At 40.6% G+C, this 20,701-nt stretch overlaps 1 protein-coding gene across 1 annotated transcript in view; it reads left to right on the forward strand.

Annotated features, from left to right (window-relative positions):
* The first annotated feature begins 1,131 nt into the window (after positions 1-1,131).
* The window catches only part of ABCB5 (ATP binding cassette subfamily B member 5), a 55,263-nt gene continuing 35,693 nt past the window's right edge, over positions 1,132-20,701 (forward strand). Inside the window, exons 1-10 of the mRNA XM_015426139.1 lie at positions 1,132-1,139; positions 1,305-1,496; positions 5,020-5,191; positions 5,569-5,693; positions 6,469-6,646; positions 7,851-7,964; positions 8,926-9,036; positions 12,726-12,851; positions 16,792-16,995; positions 19,325-19,495. Coding sequence (XP_015281625.1) covers positions 1,132-1,139; positions 1,305-1,496; positions 5,020-5,191; positions 5,569-5,693; positions 6,469-6,646; positions 7,851-7,964; positions 8,926-9,036; positions 12,726-12,851; positions 16,792-16,995; positions 19,325-19,495 — 1,401 coding nt within the window. The remainder of the gene's footprint in view (positions 1,140-1,304; positions 1,497-5,019; positions 5,192-5,568; positions 5,694-6,468; positions 6,647-7,850; positions 7,965-8,925; positions 9,037-12,725; positions 12,852-16,791; positions 16,996-19,324; positions 19,496-20,701) is intronic.

The following is a 20,701-nucleotide window of genomic DNA, read 5'->3' on the forward strand; positions in this document are numbered from 1 at the left end:
ACAGCGGCGGGTGCCGGATGCCACATAAGTCCACCGGGAACGTGATCAGACGCCCACCCTTGGCCCACGGTTTCAGGAAACTAGTACCTCGTAGGTACTCGTTTTTAACTCCGCATCTTTGGTGGGGAGCCACGGGTTCACCACGGGAGCACTGTGCTTCCCAGATGTTGGGGTGAGATCACGCCTGGAAAATCCGTGGGACTCCCGTGCCTCTCCCGTGGCAACTTTGCCATGTGACCGGGGCCTATGGTATTCTGGCACAATTTCTTCTGTATTTTACAGGTTTCTCTTTATATTGATTTAGTTCAGTTTTGCAGACTCGCTAGATATTCTTTTAATGCTAGTGGGCGTTATCACAGCTGCGGCAGTTGGAATAGGACAGCCAGCCGTTATCATTATTTTTGGACAGATCACAAACAGCTTTCTGACAACTGGCCAAAATGTGTCTACAGGTAAGTCACTAAACTTACCCAAATACTTTTCAAGATTCTGAATTCCTAGACTTCTACCTGAAAATACAGTTGGAGGAAGGAAGGCTTTAGGATATTGGCCCATGTCTAAAAAGTCTCAGTATGATACCCTTCACACATTCAAAGAAGTTAGCTGTGACTCTTGACTGTTTATATTGAAATAAATGTAGTTAGGCTTTAAGGTGCCACTGGAGTTTTATTTTGCTACAACAGATTAACACTGCAATAATTATTGTTGACCTCTTTTTCTTAAAGGGAAATCTTCATTCAATTTAGTAAAGGGCTGCTTTAGAGAAGGTTGCAAAGCATGTGCAGAAGATTCCTCATGGGCATATGATCAGCTACTATGAAAGTTGTATCTGATCCAAAAGTTCCAAACCCTATGCACTTAAACCTGTGGCTCTCCCATATTTTTTCCAGAATCCTAAGTGGTAGCCTCCATGCATTGATTTTTTTTTTAAACCCACATGGGGCCCAACCCTTGGCTATTAGATATAGTGATGGTTTTTCTACAATTGCAGAACCATGTAAAAATGCCACGATGGCATTGTATCTGAAAACAGTTTTCAATACATTTTTCAGTTATACTGTTTCTGCCATTTGCTTTATAGACAGGAATGATTCAGAGTGTCCAGCAGGTGCAACGGGTATAGAAGCCCAGATGACCACGTAAGTTCCCATACAGTTATTATTTTGAGAAGTTATAATGTTATCTTGCTGTCAAGGCAAATTTTGCTTTTGTCTTTGTGTATGATTGCAGTCACACTATTTTTTTCAGTATACAAATGTGTTCAACAGGATGCTGCTCATTTTAGCTATTAATGTCTCCATCAGGTTTGCTTCCTACTATGTTGGACTTGGCTTTGGTGTGTTGATTCTTAGCACCATTCAGGTCTGGACCTTTATTACCAGTGCTGCAAGACAAACAGGAAGGATACGCGATAAATTCTTTTTTGCTGTTCTTCACCAAGAGATGGCCTGGTTTGATACCATCCAGATTGGAACATTGAATACCAGACTTACTGAGTAAGAAGTCTCTGTTCTTCTGTTGGGGATGGGGGATGGAAGGAGGTCAATGTCTTCTGTTTCAAGGATACCCAGCCAAATTTTGTGGGTCTGTCTGCCAAATCCAGCTAGAGGCTGGAATCGCATAAAAGGTGGTTACTACTCCTATATGACTAAATTGTTGGTGAGCTGCATGGGTTGTGTGTGCGCTTTCCCATTCTGATCTAACAGCTAGAGTTATGCACGTGGATCACTTTTGAAGTGGTAAAAATTCTGCCAAGAGAAAACAAAAGGGCTACATCAATCACTGAGTTCTAAAAAGGGGGGGGGACACTGATGGACACACTGAATTCTTGCAGGTCTCAGTTATCCCATTAATTTCAACAGAAACCTGAATTATGCATAGAAGAATGTGTTCATGGAGTCTTCCTTTTACTAAAATTAAAGGTGACTATTCTAGTGAGGTGAGGGTACCTCTACGTATGCTCTAGACTTCCAGTACTCATAGGAAATCACTAAATTGAGGTGCACATCTTATCATTTGACAGGTTTTTGAAACCTGTAATCTACAATGGTAATTATTTGGGATTGGGGAAGTTTGGTGAGACATAGTTTGTTTGTGCTCCATTCCAGTATCACTCTAAAGGTTCAAATGCAGTGAATGTGTCTGTCTTTTTTTTAAAAAAAGAAGTTATGGTGCTGGCCAAATGATGCATATGCATATGTATGTCAACTATAGGAGCGTCCTTATTTAACATGTCAGGAACCCATACACAGATGCAGCCAGGGCAATTATTATTGGGGCCTTCTGCCAGATGTATACCAGCATCCAATATTTTATCCAGTGCCTCATATAAGTGTGCAGAGTCTTAGAAATTAAGAAAACTAATAGCCAAGGGAATTAGCAAACCGAACACGAAGATACACAGAGACTAGCCTAAACAAGTTACTAATATAAAGAAGGATAAGGTGGGGAGATACAGAGGAAGAAAACATATTAATCTGTCCACTGAGTGGAATCCAAGGAAAAAGTAGTGTTGGTGAGAGCAGGGTGGAAGAGCGAAAAGAGCACAGTCTTCAGGGGTTGCCTGCATTGGACAGCAGGGCCAAAGCAGAATCACATACATATTCCCACTGTGCACTCCCAGATGGGGCTTTGGCACTAGTTGAAGGAGTCTAGTATTGAGATGGGACCCTACAGGAGGAGAAGGAGAAAGAGGTTTTAGATATATACTCCAACCTTCACTCAAAGTCTCAGAGTGGATGGAGCACAGTCTTCAGGGGTTGCCTGCATTGGACAGCAGGGCCAAAGCAGAATCACATACATATTCCCACTGTGCACTCCCAGATGGGGCTTTGGCACTAGTTGAAGGAGTCTAGTATTGAGATGGGACCCTACAGGAGGAGAAGGAGAAAGAGGTTTTAGATATATACTCCAACCTTCACTCAAAGTCTCAGAGTGGATTACAATCTCTTTTCCCTTCCCCTCCCCACAACAGATGCCCTGTGAGGTAGGTGGGGCTGAGAGAGCTCTCTCGATGACTGCTCATGAGAGAACAGCTCTGAGAGAACTTGTGACTGACCCAAGGTCATCCAGCAGCTGCGTGTGGAGGAGTGGGGAATCAGACCTGGTTCTCCCAGATTAGAGTAACCACTGCACCAAGCTGGCTCTCTGTTGAACAGCTAGAACAAAGTGTTGGGGTTCTCAGGGCTCCCTTTATATTACTTTAGAATGATGAAGAGTTGAATGGATGTGAGTGAATGTGTCCATTTCCAAGCAAATTTTCAATTACTTTTCTTTCTCCCTTTGAAGTAGATGATTGGCTTCATTGCTCTAAGATTGCCCTTCTGCCTCTTAGATTAAAGGGATACATACCTTCCTAATATTCCAAAACTTGGGCGAGGCCAAATTAAGAAATAAATAAAAAGAAGTCTGGAGGATCTATGGAGGGTCCCAGTTACATACAGGGATGCTGATCTGAGATCTTACTCTCTGGTGATAGTAGTATACAGTGAAAAATAGAAGTAGCATACCATTTTCCTATTTTGATGTTGAGTTCTGTTTCCATACACACTGTTGTCTTCCAACTTGCTGGTAAGTCCCTGTGGCTCTCTGTATAAAGAGAGCTGATCTGTTGCTTCAGTCTCATTTTTTGTTTCCTAAGATGCCTCCAGAAAAAAAAGAAAAGAGAAACTAGGTTGGTAGGTGATGGTGTTCCTCCAGTAATAATCAGACTTTCTGCATGTGATATGGCACATTTATTATGTCTTAGAGCTTTAGTAAATGTGATGAGACTCTCAGAAGAAAGATGATGTTCATATGGTTATGTATTGTAAATGAGTGTGGGTCTTGAAGAAGATGGAATGAAATATGTTAGACTTGAGAGACTTACCAGACTAATTTTGTGACCACACTAAAAAAAAGCTCCATAGTATTTAAATCCACTTTGGCTGCAGTCAGATGTGTCATTTGCAGTTCCAGGTTGTATTCGGGATGGGGCAGCTTGGCCAGCCTTATACTGCCCTGTTCAAATGACCACTCACACACAGGTTCTTTGGAAATTGCCGATGGAACGGGGTGAGGACGGCGAGTGCCCTGGGTCATGTATACCCAGGCCTCTCCCTCCGGCCACCCCGCTGCCTGGCGATTGGCCTGGGGAGGGAGGGGAGGCGCCTACCTTCCCACCACTCGCCTGCCCCCCCCGACCTGACAACTGGCCAGCCACTTCCTTTCCCGCCCGGCCCCGCAAATGGTGGGCCTCGCCTACCCGGGCCCTTTGTGCTTGGTGCTGTTGGGAAGCGCTCCTATTTCATATTTGAAACTGAGTCGCTCGATCAGACATCGCAATATAATCTGTTTTGCTGCAGGCTCAGCCCATCACTGCACAATCAGACAGCATGGACAGGGAGGGTTTTATTATTATTTTTGCCTGCTTTGTGCATGTGCATAAATGAAGGTACAGTTTTTTGCACATCCATTTTCCAACTACCGGGAGTCAAGTCTCAGCTTTGACCACTCGCCGTTCCTTCCATGGAGCTCTGTGATTTCTTTGGTTCACAATGAGCCATGATGGCCTGACAAAGATCGCTCCCTTTTCTTCTCATTTACAAAGCTGGCCTAGAGAAGGAGATGATTATGTGGTTATGTGCATATCGCTAAGTGAGCAAAAAAAATGGCGCCCAGTCGGGATGGAATGAGCAAACCATCCCGACAGCCTGAGGGCACACTTGAGTGATTAGACCAAGGAAACTCCATCTGTGGCCCAACAGCAAACATTACAACTGGACTTTCTCAGGTGTCTTTTACTCCACTTCAGGTGCGGACCAGGACAGGCTGCTGATGACTGCAGAACCTTTCACAGATGTTGCTTTCTGACCGTGCACTTTAGATTCATCAGGCATCAGCTTTGAAGTCAGATCTAAAGGCACATCTGACCACAGCCTTTCTTAACTATAGTGAACTTAGCACTATTATATTACACCAGAAAAGTACGTGATTAAAAGCATCCACTATCATCAGTAATTTTTTCTTCTTTAATTGCAGGGATATTAATACGATTCAAGAAGGCATTGGAGACAAGATCAGTTTAATAGTCCAGTTTTCTTCCACTTTTGTGGCAGGGATTATCATAGGATTTGTGCACGGATGGAAGCTTACTCTTGTGATTTTGGCAGTTAGCCCTCTTCTTGTTTTGTCTGGGGCTGTGTGGTCATACGTAAGTTACTAAAGCTACTAATGATAATTCATTAAGTTAACACCATCTAAGTTCATTGTGCTGTGTTTTATTTTAAGAGAATGTAATGTCATTTTTTAGCATACACATTTTTAAAGAGACTGTTTAGTCAGTCATTTTACTAAAATCCATGTAATCACTTTTGGTATAGAAAGTTAATCAGGAGATGGTTATTTCTCTGCACAGGGAATTACATGTACAGCCAATCTCATAAACGTCAAAATGGGGCTTATGCAGTGCTAGAATTAAGGCATATCAACAAAAGACATTTCCAGTTTCTGAGCACATGCAGTAACTTTATTCGTATATAGAGAACTAACATTCTCTAACCTTTAGTCATTTTCCTTTACATTTTCTAGCTTCTATCCCATTTAACTATTAAAGAGTTGACAGCTTATGCTAAAGCAGGTGCTGTTGCAGAAGAAATCTTGTCTGCCATCAGAACTGTTACGGCTTTTAATGGACAGAAGAAAGCTACTGCAAGGTAAAATTATGTGGGTACATATGTGTGTACAACGGCTGCATAAATGTAAGCAAAAAAAACCCAAACCCCTGTGTAGAAGCTTAGATTTTACCCTCTATCTCCAGAAGCTGAATGAAGCATTCCCTAAGGGCAGTGGAGTTTAGTAAGTGAATGCATCCCTGCCAGCCAGCATATAAATGTAATCTTTCAGGGTAGACTTGCCTATTACATATTCAGGCTTATGTAGTAAGGATTACACAATAGCCTTATGGAAGTGTGTGCTTCTTCCCCATTGATGGGAATCTCTGGCACATCAAGTATAGGCTTCTTTGTAGTAGTTGGTAGAAATATTAATAAAACTGTTTCAATTGCCATGGATGTATGAGTTCACTTAGCTGTTTTATGTCAGATAAGCATTTAAAAGATACCTCCATATTACTAATCTGGAGGCTCAGATATATTCACACAGCATGTCAGATCCCTGTGGGCAAAGTTTACCATAACTCACATTGTGTGTTCATCCACGTGGTTAGTAGTAACAAAAATAAAAGTAGCATGGAGTGTACAAGTTGAGCATCTTGCAGCCTTCATCACCGGCAGTGTTGTACTTTACTGCACACTTACTGTGAAAAAAAAGCAATCCATGTATTCAGAGAGGGGAAATATGACGTGATTCAAGCTGCTCAAAGATGTTACATGATTTTTAAAAAAGGGGGAAAATGTTTGTCAAAGTGTAATTGTAGAACCAGAAGTCAAAGCAAACATTTGAATACTAACATTTTGGGTCTGTTTTTAGGTATGATGCAAACTTGGAGGAAGCTAGGATTGTTGGAATGAAAAAAGCCATCGCCACCAATGCTTCTTTGGGCATCACCCAGTTCCTTATCTATGCGTGCTATGCACTTGCCTTTTGGTACGGAACTAAACTCGTAGAGGATGAGCCAAATACATATAACATTGGGACAGTGCTAATTGTAAGTTTAAAATATGGTCTAAGGATTCCAGACACAAGTAGAAGTTTCATTTAGACTTGAAGGTTAAGGACCCAGCCTACAGAGGCATTCCTGACAGGCTCTGCTCAGTACTTTATGTCCAACTGTTTGTTGAATATTGAAATGGACATTCCTTAAAGAAAAGCATAGTTAACTAAACCAGAAGCTCTGCATAGTTATAATGAAAGAGAGAGGTGTAGAGAAAGTGAACAGGGAGAAGCTTTTCTCACTCTCCCCAAAATACCGGAACCCAGGGTCATCCCACTGAAGCTGAAGGGTGGGAAGTCAGGACAGACAAAAGCAAGTACTTCTTCACACAGCACAGCATAGTTAATTTGCAGAACTCACTGCCACAGGATGTGGTTATGGCTGCCAACTTGGAAGGCTTTAAAACCAGATTGAACAAATTCACTGAGACTATCAAATAGCTCCTAGCTGCAATGGATTTCTATTCCCTCCAGTACCAGAAGCAGTATGCCTTTTTGTATCCATGGCTGGGGAGCACAGGAAGGAAGATGCTGTTACAGTTGTGGACTTCCTAGAGGCACCTGATTGGCCAATGAGTGAACAGAATGCTGGGCTAGGTGGACCTTTGGTTTGATCCAGCATGGCTCTTCTTACATTCTTAAATAAATAACCATGCCATGTACTGTTGTTAGGTGGAAATTAATTGTACTGTAAATAAAAACCCCAATGTATCCATAGCTACCATGTTAAGAACTGGTTCACACATGTATATGACATAGTAATGAAGTAGTAGAACCCTGAAGTGAAAAAAGGACTTCACTGCTGCGTGTGAAGGTTCTTTTGCATAAAAAGTTCTCTGCAGAGAGAAAATTAGTACAGTAGTTCTATCCACCATTCTTTTCTGGTGCTGGTTGCCTTTTGCAAAGAGTTCTATATGCCAAGTCCACTCTGCTACCCCAGAAGATCTTTGTTGTCTTTCTGTCATGAAGCTTCTTGGCATATATGGACCAGGCCTAATTCTCTCCAGTTTCTCCCTTTTAAGGTTTTCAGAGAAAAGATAATATATAACTGGATTGAAAGGAGATACAAACCTGCTGAAGAAAATTGAATGCCACCTTGTTTGTTCTCTTTTGTCTTTTTCTTTAGGAAACATTTTTGGATTCATAACTGAATTACTGCATTAACTGATGGCAAATCATATATAATTTTCTCCCTGTAGGTATTCTTTTCTGTGCTGATTGGCGTATTTTCCATTGGACAAGCTTCTCCAAATCTAGAGAGCCTGGCAAATGCTCGTGGAGCGGCCTATGAGGTCTATAAAATTATCAATAAGGTATTTATTGGCCAAAATACATCACATGTTTTTGGCACATTGCAGAAGCAATATGCATACTAAAAGAAATGGAGCAAAGTTTTGATAACAGTGATTACTCTGGGCATCTAGAAGCACATTCTTGAATCCATAAGGAGTTATGCTCTTTCCCTGAATGTGGATAGACATTTTCCACCTACCAAACTGAATAAAATCTCTAAGGGGACATCAGGAGATTCTCTCTGACCAGTAGGAACATTTATAATCTGACTGCCAAGCATGTATGTGTGTCTTCTGTTTTGCCAGTGGTATAACTTTTATTATGTTCCAACAGTTTTGTATTATTACAATGTATGCCTCCCTTTATATAAGAAAGGTGTTAATATCTCTTACCTCCTTTAACCACCTTGCAGTGCTCAGTTGCTAAAAGGAGTGTTGTTCTTTTCAGGATAACTTAAACATGACCTAGGTGAAAGTGATGGGGGAGATATGAAATAGGGAGAGCTAAGTGAGTCACATGGGGATTGTACTCTCCACTCATCCTCTTTTATTTATTTATTTTAAAATCCCTCATTCTTTAAACGCAAGCTGTCATGACACACATATGTCAAGATCCAGTGTTGTGAAGTGATTACAGTTTCCAACTAAATCCTGGGAGGTGCAAGTTTAAAGCCTTAACAGTGAAGCCTATTGAGTGACCTTTGGCCACTGTCTCTCATCCTGCACCTAACGCATAAGGTTGTTGTAGCACTAAAATGGGAAGAGAAGAAAGCCATATATGAGCTTCTTGGAGGAACGGCAGGATGAAAGTAGGTTGACAGACATATAATGAAAATCGCTTCTTGGAGGAACGGCAGTCTGTACTTCAGTTGGGTCAAATCTGTACTTTAGATGGAGCAAATCTGTGCTTTAGATGTCGTATACCCACTCCCACACCCTGGATACAACCCGGATTGTAACTTACTTGCAAATGTCTTTCTAGCCCCGTGCCATAGATAGCAGCTCTAAAGAAGGATTCAAACCAGACAAGCTACAAGGAAAGATTGAATTCAAGAATGTCCATTTTAGCTACCCTTCCAGACCAGACACTCAAGTAAGGTTTTTTTCCTCCTTTCATCTTCTAGAGGGGCAGCTGTTTGTATGAAGGGAGTGTTATGGTCCCATTCTGTGTAATGAAAGGGAAAGTGCTGATAGTTTTAATGACCAATTTTTTTCAAGATATTTTCCTTTCAAATATTGTTGGTGATATAAATAAATATTTGCATCTGGTTAAGAATATATAGGCTGAGTTCAGATTGGCAGTTTGAAGCGGGAGGATGTCATGGCAAAAAAGAGCCGGAACAAACTGTTCCGGGTTTTCCTGGGCACACTGTGCTAACTGATGCGGGAGCATACTGGGAGGAGGTGCGAGGGAGCGTTCACACTGTTGAGCTGCTCCTGGTGGAGGTGCGGCTGTAAGCGGCTGTTTTTCACTCCGGTGACATGCTGCATGGGCGCATGAGCAATTGGGGTGGGATCCTGTTGCACCTGCCCCCATCCTGCATTGGGTAGTAGAGCAGTGCACATCCAGTCACATCACTGCTGCTTCTCCAGGGCAATCAAGTGCACCTTATGCACATCCCTGCAGGAACAGCCAGTTCACATTATCAACGTGGCTGTTCCCGGCTTTTCACAGCTAGCATTCACACTTTCAGGAAGTGGAATGAAGCGGGATAAACGGGCTCTCCAGGGTTTGCTACCACTTTCACCAGGTATCTTTTAAAATCGGGAGCGAAGCGTTACAAGACGGGTTGAGTACGGGTGGGGAAAGCCAGGCAGATGTGCCTGTGTGAATGGCCCCTTTAATCCGCTTGTGAAACGTTCCTCACAGATGCCTATATCGGGGCAAACTGCCAGTTTGAACTTGGCCATAATGTCTTGAATGTGTAAAGCTGCCTTGTATATTGAGTCAGAACTTTGGCCTGTCAAGGTCAGTATTGCCTACTCTGACTGGCAACTGCTCTCCAGGATCTGTGGCAGAGCTCTTTCATATCACCTCCTAACTGATTCTTTTAACTGGAAATGCCAGGGATTGAACCTGGAACCTTCTGGAGGCAAAACAGATGCTCTGCCTCTGAGCTACAGCCTCTGATAAAATGCAGTAGTTATTTCTGTGCATTTTAGGGTGTCATTGATTGTCTATACCATACTCCAGTAAGCTCACTTCTTGAAACAGTTTACCAATGTAGTTTGTCATCATCATAATTTTATGTAATTATTAATGGTGGCTCACGCCACTCATGCAAGCTGAATAACCAGCCCTCCCATAGACAAGGCAGCAGTTTCTACATACACGGAGGACTCCTCAGAAATTTGTAAATTACTTTGTAACTTTGCAAAGAAAAAGCCAACTGAGTATTAAGTTTGCTCTAGAAGATATAAAATCTTGTAAGCAATTTACAGTCAATTTTTTAAAAACACACAAACAGAAAAATGTGAAGAAATTTGCTTCTCAAGCTCCTGACAACTTATGGAATTTTGTAAGGACAGACTTGAGCAGAGGCTGAGGGATGTTTCTGGATAATTTATATATACCTCCATGATTATTTGTTCCCATATAATATCAAATATCAAATGAGCAGAGGCTAAGGGATGTTTCTGGATAATTTATATATACCTCCATGATTATTTGTTCCCATATAATATCAAATGTGGTTGCCCCATGCCAATCAATATAACAGTGAAAATTGATTATCTACCAACAATGTTGAGTGAGTGTATAGACCCCCTTATGCAGAAAAATATGGTTTTGTTAAAACAAGAAAAAAAGGAAATAAAAGTAAAATGCTCTGATAGTAACTGGACTTTAGAAACTGTGAAATGCTCTCACAGCAATGAAAAGAGGAGGTATACAATTTGCAGTTGAAAGTGAGAGCTGGTTTGAAAAACTCCAGCTAATGGTTCAAAATTGTGAAAGGCTTTGTGAGAGAAAAAGGGTGCATACAGACTGAATCACTGACTGATATCTGAGCCTGAAAGGAACCTGCAGCTGCAAAGTGATATAAAACAGGCAATGGTCTATAGAGAAGAATGAAAAATTATACAAAGAAAAAGAGACTGAGAGAAACCAAAGTTTTAGAAAGGACAAAAATTGAAAATGTTTAATGTTTTGGTTTCTGGAAAAAGAAGTAAGACAGTGGCAGTTAGTAAACCACAGATACTGTATCCAAATTTGGAGAATGGCAGTTATTTAAAGTTAGAAAAGATATTATATGAAATCAAGGAGTAATGAAGGATTTCAAAGTAAGTGCAGAAACAGAAATGGTGTTGGGGATTTGTTCAGTCATGTCTGTGTTGATGGAAAGGAACATGTAGCAATGCAGAAAATGTATCTGATAAATTTAATGAAGGGGGGGGGAAAGAACTGTATTTAAAGAAAATATTCACATATATTCCAGAAACAGCAACAGATAGTACAAAGGGAGGAGAAACAGCATCTATTTTAAATTAAGCCTCTGGCCAATAATAATAGTCCAATCAAAATTAATATAAAAGGGTGTGAAAGTAATTTTTGTGGCTGGGGAGTTCATGAATGATTCAAAAACAGATTTAAAGATATTTGAAAGTTTATTGTAAAATGCAGAAAAACATCAATGACATTGAAAATTAATATAGCAAAGGGAAGAAGGGGGGGAAAACACTGCAAAAACAAAGCAAAAAAAGAGATGGGGGAATCTTTAGGCATAGTCCATAAACAAAAAACAGGGCAGAAGCAAAGGCAGTCATGAAGGCTGGAAGGGGTCAATATCACTTCAGGCTACGACATGAGGCAGCAACTGTCCAAAGTAGAGGGATATAAAGATGTGTGAGGAAAAAATAAAACTGAAGTGAGAGGAAAGGGCAAGGAAGGTTTTAATAATAAACTGTTCCATCTTACATAGAGTAAAGATATAACTATATGATATCTCCAGCTACAAAACTTTTGTTGACTAAAGGAAAGTAGGTGGAACAGAACTCTTTAAAAGCTGGGAAAGTGCCAAAAGCAAAGAAGATTCCAAGGTATTACCATATAAGGTTTAGCACATTACCAGAGGAAAAACATGGAAAGCGTTTTAAGAAAGCATTTAAAAAGAAGTTAGATACCTTTCCAAAAAAAGGAAGAAAATCTGAAGAAGTGTGTGTTTATCAAGCAGACATAAGAAACAAAAATGTAGAGAACAGTGTGGCAGATTTAATTGTTGCTGCTGAGTTCAATATGCCTTTACACATTGAAGAAAACCAGAGCACTTGACCGCCAAACACATCGTCAGTTTTTTATATAGGCAAGTTGATACCCAAGTGTCGATATTTCTCAGCAAAACATTTCAGACACGAGAAAAGTGATAGTTACAAAATATACTGTTAATGGTAGAAAGGTCCCTGAACTTTTTAAAAAAGGAAATCTCTTTTAAAAATGCATGGATTTTACCACAGCCTATTTGCCTGTATAACAGCATACTTCCTTCCAGTCCAACATCATACATATTGTTTTTGAATGCACAGAGTAGTGTATCATAAAATAACAAACCTATATCCCAAGGAACAGTCTGTGACAGTCTGATCATTGTTTAAAATAAAAAGGCTAATTTAATTTAATAGCCTTTTCTAAAAAGAGAAGAATAGAGCCTAAGTAGAGGAAGTATAGAAGATTATGGGAACAAACTGTCTTTACATATTTCATTTCATGCTAATATGGTCAGCCCCATTCATGTAAAGAGATGGCAAAAGTTGTACTGATTAAAAAATGATTGTGAATCATTCCAGATTCTCAAAGGTCTGAATCTAAAAATCCAGCCAGGGAAAACTATTGCTTTTGTTGGCTCCAGTGGCTGTGGGAAAAGCACTACAATTCAGCTATTGCAGAGATTCTATGACCCAAATGAAGGAAAGGTATGTTTTGATTGAATGGCTGCTATTCATGTTCTGATTTTCCTGTGTAAGGGACTTCTCCATACATTTCACTAAATAGAGGCAGCTTATTCTGCCTCTATATTTTACTGCTGTAGTACCCATCCTCATCTTTTCCATCCACTGTATTTCGTGGCAGTAGATTGCTCATCCTACCACATTGTAACCCCATCCTTTTCCCAGCAAGATCAAGGCAGCACACATAGATCTCCCTTCATTCATTTTGTCCTTGCAAAAACCCTGAAAAGTATGTTGGGCGGAAGGAGGGTGACTGGCCCAAGGTTACCCCATGAACTTGATAGCTGTGTAGAGACCAGGTCACCCTCTAGCAACTGCTAGGATGTGTAATACCTGGTTGTCACAGATCACACTTTAAAATCTTCTAAGTGCCGTGTAAACAGGTAATAGACTGTGAAGGGTTAATTCCTCACAGAGCCAAAGAGCCTCAGTGACGGGCTGCTCCAAGAGATCTGATTGTTTAGAATCAGTAGAGCAGAGAAAGACTTCTGAACTGGATGCTGAGGAGAATTCAGTATGAATTCATCCGTGACTGAGAACAGTTTAACACAGACAAAGTACTGGGGAGGTTGGCAAGAGGAGAGGGGGTAGATCAGAGAAGACTCTCATTCAGGCCAGAAAAAGGGATAGATCTTTTAGTGAGAGAAGGAATTCCCTACCCAGTTGAAAAAGGGAGATAGCTCTGAGGAGTGGAGTGATCCCTGGTCAGATGCGTTTAGAAACTGCCTTTTAAATCCTGAAGAGTCAGTAAAAAAAAATAAAAACCTCAAGAAGAGTACCGGTGCATTGCTTTGTATTGGTGCAGATCAGCTTTTGGATAAATAAAATTCCCAGTTTAACCCATAACCTGTGTTGTGTTGTGTTTCATTCAAGGGGTGGGCGGGCAAACAACCCTCAAGAAGAGTATCGGTGCATTTAGTGACGGCGCTTGGGTACTGGATAGAGTATCCCTGCCTTCTGGAAACCAAAAGAGTAAAATACACTCAAGAAAGTATATTGGAGTATTTGGGAAACACTAAAAAAAAAGCCTCTCTAAGATTCTAAGTCACTGTGAAAAGCTTTAAAAACTCTCAGTTGCTTAAAGAGCCAGTTTGGTGTGGTAGTTAAGTGTGCCAACTCTAGTCTGGGAGAACCGGGTTTGATTCCCCACTCCTCCACTCACAGCTGCTGGATGATCTTGGGCAAGCCATAGTTCTAGAACAGCTGTTCTTGAAAAAGAGCAGTTTCTGTCAGAGCTCTCTCAGCCCCACCTACCTCACAGGGTGTCTGTTGTGGGGAGGAGAAAGGAAAGGAGTTTGTAAGCTGCTGTGAGACTCTGAGTGAAGGGCAGGGTATAAATCCAATCTCCTCCTCACATATGAACTGTAGTCTGTGCCTGGTATTAATTTACCTCAAAGTTCTTTGTTGATTTACCTCAGACTTTTTACCCCCTGATTTTACCTGACCTTTTCCTTCTACTTTGAATCAAATATGTTGTTATTTTTGAACTTTAAAAAGCCTCTTGAGTGCCATTTCTTTAGTTTAAATTAAAGAGGGAGACTTTGTCCCTTCCCTCAGGTTCCTGGTCTGAGCCAGCAACAAAATATTATACTGTGACAGGGAGGGACAGCCATTGTTCTTTAGAAAAGAAGAGAATAGATAAATAAGGATGCTCAGTCAAAAAGGGAGAGAAACACTGAGGGAAAATCTTGCCTCAGAGGGAGAGAAGTGTATAATACCGTTATGCGCACTACCCAGTATCTGAGTTTATGCCATTCTTTTACCCATTTTCAGTTCTTTCACTCATTGGCAAGCAGTCTTAGTACATTTTTCCTACTTCTAGTCAGTTAGCAGGCGAATTATTTCAACAGATTATTAATAGCTAAATGCCAAAGTTCATTAATAAAAACACCCCTTTCATTTGTTGTCATTCAGTGGCCATGCAAAGTTGAGTGATACCGTTGGACAGTACAGCAAGATTCATGTCCAAAGTGTACAGGAGTGTTAAATGTCAGAGCTGCTTTTCAGATTCCAAAGTAATAGAAACAGAGGAAGATATATTACTTGTGCATCCTTTCCCCCATATCAAGCAGTGAGGTGCACAATGCACATATTCCCATGTTGTGGATTCTAAGTTCAAATCACAGTTTAGGGTGTTATGACATAATAGTCCTAAGGGTTTGCTTTTTGATTTAAGCGTAAATTTGTGAACATGCATTTTTTTCACTGTTCTGCCTGACTTGCATTTTTCAGCCTTGAGAAGAATAATGTATGACTCAATGGCTTTATGCCCAGAATAAATCCTAGAACAATAGAACAGAGTTTGTAACAGTTATTCTTTGAGATTCTCAGAGGTATCTAACATCACACCTTTAGAGAAAACAAATTAGATGTTTTAATACAGTCATGTAAGGCTCACATAATAATATCTATATAAGATAGCCACGCCCTACCCCCCCCAATCTCTCAGATCCTAGTTGTAGTGAGGCTACGTGATCTTTTCTTAAAAGGATTGGTACCAATTTAAGGAACTGCATTTTATCTCTAAATGCTAACTAAACAGGCAAAGCAATGACATGAATTCTTTTTTTATTTATAATTTTATTTACATATGCTAGTGTTTTCTTTATAATTGTACTTCTTTATTTAATCTGTTCAAGGATAATTAAAGTGATTTTTAAAAAATAATGTTCTTAAGAGAGTGATCATTGGCTGGGATACAAAGTTTTCACCAAGACCTGGAATAAGTAAATTTCTCACTTCTCTTCAGTCAGAAGACTAGTATCCGTACTGAATGGTCATTGAAGAGATTGGAGGGGGTTCTCATTGCTGTTTCGGCAAGTGTAAAGGAGCAGGGTATTAAAAATGTGGACAGAATGGAGCACATGCAGAGGAGAGCGACGAGGATGATCGGGGGCCAGGAGACCAAGCCCTATGAGGAAAGACTGAAGGACATGGGAATGTTTAATCTGGAGAAGAGGGGGTTGAGGGAGGAGATTATTGCTCTCTTTGTATTTGAAGGGCTGTCACTTAGAGGAGGGCAGGGAGCTGTTCCTGTTGGCAGCAGATGATAGGACTCACAATAATGGGTTTAAATTAAGGGCAGGAAGGTACTGGCTGGATCTTAGGAAAAACTTCTTTACAGTAAGACTTGTTCAACAGTGGAACCAGCTGCCTAGGGTGGTGGTGAGCTCCCCCTCACTGGCAGTCTTTAAGCAGCGTCTGGACAAACACTTGTCAGTAGCCGGGCCTTCTGACACACTTCCGGTGATGTCAGGGGGTGTGGCCTTCTGTCACTTCCGGTGATGTCAGGGGGCGTGGCATATGCAAATAAGTTATGCTAATGAGTTATGCTAATGAGCTCCGGCAGCTCTTTTTCTACAACAAGACCCCTGATTCTAAGTATCATTGAGAGGGGGAGAATGGGAATGAGAAGCCCAAATTAATGTATCAAAAAGCATTCTCCACAGCATATTCTAGGATTTCAATATTATACTATGGACTATGGATTATTATTATTATGGACAAACCTCACTGAAATCTGTGGATTTCTAGAAGATACAACTGCTGTCATTGCAGCTTAGATATATGTAGATGTATGTTGCAATTAAAATTTACGTCCAAGGCCAGTGCTTGAGTGGGGAAAATACTTGTGTTGCATTTTGCTAGGCGAAGCTGAGGAGTGGGAGGTGTTCAAAAATGTAGCTGTTTTCTCCTTATGCAATGCTACTCTTAGTTTTAAATGTCTGTTTTCACTGGGGGGGGGATGAGAAAATAGTAGCCTGAATAATCCCTTAACAGATATTTATTTAAACCGTCTATTTAGCAATTTCATTTTCCAGTATATTATTCACTGCTAAATCTGTAAATCTAATAGCTACCTTCTGCTTTATCTCATTTATAAATTCTTACATTTTTTTTTAAGATTACTATAGATAGACATGATATCCGGACACTTAATATCAAGTGGATGAGAGAGAACATTGGCATTGTAAGTCAGGAGCCCACTTTGTTTGCCACCACAATAGCTGGCAATATTCGCTATGGCAGAGAGGATGTAACAGATGCTGAAATTGCGGAAGCCGCCAAAGAAGCTAATGCTTATGACTTCATATCAAAACTTCCTGATGTGAGTACCTGAGCACTCAGATTCTCTTTTATGATCCCAGTATTTTCGCTACTTACAATATCTCTCTTTTCAAGTATCATACAGTTGAAGTGCCAGGTGGTCAGCCATGTTGGTCTGAAGAAGTAGGACAAATTTAGAGTCCACTGGCACCTTATTTGAAAAAGTGTGCATGCACACAAAAGCTCTTCTCTTGAATAAACCTTTGTTGGTCTTAAAGGTGCCACTGGACTCTAAATTTGTTATACAGTTTAAGTGTGTGGCAAAAAATTGTTGTGGGAAAATCTAAATATTGGCCCCGATCACACATGCCGGAAAACGTGGGGGGAGGCGTGGCTATTTGCGACGCCGCAATTAGCCATGTGACAACGCAATCAGATGCATCGGTGGCAACCCACAGTTCCGGCCCTCAGCGTGTGCGCAGCAACAAAGATGGCCGGAGAGAAAAGCCGCGCAAGCGTGATCACACCAAGGGAGTCCAGAGGCAGCCGTGGAAAACTGTTTGCTACTACCTTCAAGGAGGTATTTTTTTATCACACATTTTCAGTGGCATGCCACAGGTTGGTCACGGATGCACTCAACTTGCCAGATGTTGTGGTGTGATTGCACCCGGAAAATTCACCATCCAATCGTGGCTCTCCCGCGGCAAATTCGCTGTGTGAACGAGGCCATTATTTGGCTAATCCTTCAGAAATAGCACAGAGGGTGATTCTTTTGTTAGATTTATTTATATTTATTTTATTTAAAACATTTTTATAGTGCCTTTCCACCTGATCATGGTCCACAAGGTGGCAAACATTAAAAACATTAAAACATTTAACAATTAAAAATACAGTTAAAATTATGAAAAATCAATTAAAAATGCAAATAAACAACACTAGGAGGGCCAGTAACTCGTATTGGGTGTATGCCAAACAAAACGAAAAGGTCTTCACCTGCTGGCAAAAGGGAGGGAGGCAGATGAATCTACCTTGGGAGAAAGTTCAAAAGTTTTGGTGCCACAATCAAGAAGGACCTTTCTTAGGTTTCCACGTGTCTAGCTTCAGATGCCAGGAACACTTGCCAGATGTTGTGGTGTGATTGCACCCGGAAAATTCACCATCCAATCGTGGCTCTCCCGCGGCAAATTCGCTGTGTGAACGAGGCCATTATTTGGCTAATCCTTCAGAAATAGCACAGAGGGTGATTCTTTTGTTAGATTTATTTATATTTATTTTATTTAAAACATTTTTATAGTGCCTTTCCACCTGATCATGGTCCACAAGGTGGCAAACATTAAAAAAAATAAAACATTTAACAATTAAAAATACAGTTAAAATTATGAAAAATCAATTAAAAATGCAAATAAACAACATTAGGAGGGCCAGTAACTCGTATTGGGTGTATGCCAAACAAAACGAAAAGGTCTTCACCTGCTGGCAAAAGGGAGGGAGGCAGATGAATCTACCTTGGGAGAAAGTTCAAAAGTTTTGGTGCCACAATCAAGAAGGACCTTTCTTAGGTTTCCACGTGTCTAGCTTCAGATGCCAGGAACAACTGAACCTAAGGCGTCCAAAGATGATCAAAGTATATGGGTAGGTTCATATGGGAACAGGCAGTCCTTAAGGTAATTTAGGATGTTTGTGGCTGTAATGTATTCAGATGCTGCCCTGAATGCATGAGGATGAAGTGTGAATCATCCCATAGAGAAGCTATGCTAAGCTTCAGTGAAGTGAGTTAAGGTCCAAGAATAGTCTGAAACAGAATCTATGATCTGTCTCTCTTGTAAGACAGTAACATAGACACAGCAAAGCATTATGGTCCAAATTCTGGAATGATCTTCTACTATGTAACTGATTTAAATATGTTTTCTTTGAGAAATACCTAATCTTCCTCAGCAAAAAATGCCTTCTCTGAGTACCTGAGCATTCAGGTTCTCTGTTCTGAAGGAAGTCTGTGCAGAAACATACAGAAAACATCAAGAGTCAAATGTGACTAGCTAAGTACAATAAAACAATGTAATAGCTAACTACAGTGAAACAATGTAATCTGTGTTTACCCCAATCAATGAATCTTCGTTCGTACTAGCATATGACATTGTGATCTTGCTTCCCACTCACCCACCCTCGGGAATACCTCCAGCTATTAGTTAAGCTGCCCTGATCAATTTGGGTGATCACTCCTATATTTGGAAGATAGAATATCCTGGTCTTAGAAAACAAAAACTCTGTCTTTTTGTGTTTGGCTGTAGCATGTTTCTAAAATGCCTGTTTGAAAATTAATAACTTTTCTAAAACAAATTGCAAATGTATCATGTGATTTGTATCTGATTTCTGTGCTCTGAATTTCTCAGAAATTCAACACCATGGTTGGTGAAAGGGGAGCCCAACTAAGCGGAGGGCAAAAACAACGCATTGCTATTGCCCGTGCTCTAGTCAGGAACCCCAAGATATTATTGCTGGATGAAGCTACCTCTGCTTTGGATACTCAGAGTGAATCCATAGTTCAAACTGCACTTGATAAGGTAGATATGTTTCTATAATCACATACTTTCAAAGCCTGGCTTCAGTAAGCCTTAAAAAGTGGACATTTGCAAGCCAGAGTGTGGGTAAATGCAACACATGCACACAAGCAAACAATTCAGAATACAGGGGTGGCTAGTTTACCATCAAACCTCATAAAATCAGAGGCAGTAACAGTATACATCCTCCATTTACTATTTAGTTCATGGCCTTGAATCCCTCTTGTGAGCTTCTGACTCAACCCTGAATGACTAGAGTTTGCCACAATGGAACCTGTATAGATGGTCCTCATTCCGAGTGCTTTATACAGAGCAACACTGATGATATTTGAAGAGGTGATTCACAGACTATTTATCCTGCAGTTGTCCTGTTAATGTCAATGGATCTTCTCAAAGCACATAGTCTGCAGTTCTCCCCTTTAATTGCTGCTCTTCCCCTATGAGTTAGGGGGTTTATTACCACATTTTATAAAGCGGGCCACTTAAGAGCCTAAGCTGAATGAATTTAACAGTGAATGAATTATCCATTGGAGTGATCTAATAAGCTAGGACCTTGGTGTAAGTGAGAATGTCAGAGCTGCTCATTCTGTTTTATTTTTTTCATTTTTCTAATGAAAACTAAGGCTTTTTATTTTAAGTCATTTTAAATTGAGCAAGTGAAAACACACTAAAGAAAAATATCACTCAAATCAACATCAACACAAAACAAGAACATGATAAACCAAGGAAAGCAGCAGGGCAGACCTGCCAGCCCTACACCTGCAAATCAGAGCAGCTTTTGGGGACAGAGGCTGAGGAGTGAGGAGCATCATAGATGCTGTGATGCCAGGGGATCAGCCAGAAATGATGCACACCCCATGACACTCTAGCAATTCCCCTAATCTCTGTGGTCTTTAGCAATTCCCCTAGCCTCTATGGTCTTTATAAATAAACATTGATAAGAACTTTGGCACCAGATGAAAGTAAGTCAGACCAGCATAGCAACAAAACAATACAATGAGTAGAAAGTTAAACACCAAATGGGTAAATAAAGTTTTTACGTAGTGCCTAAAACTTAATAGAAGAGGTCAGGGGTCGTTTCGTAGAAAAAGAGCTAGGGGAACTCATTAGCATAACTCATTAGCATATGCCACACCCCTGACATCACCGGAAGTGTGTCATGAGGCCACACCCCCTGACATCACCGGAAGTGTGTCATAAGGCCACACA

Source organism: Gekko japonicus, unplaced genomic scaffold (assembly GCF_001447785.1).
Source record: "Gekko japonicus isolate JY-2015 unplaced genomic scaffold, Gekko_japonicus_V1.1 scaffold77, whole genome shotgun sequence".
Taxonomy (NCBI): domain Eukaryota; kingdom Metazoa; phylum Chordata; class Lepidosauria; order Squamata; family Gekkonidae; genus Gekko; species Gekko japonicus.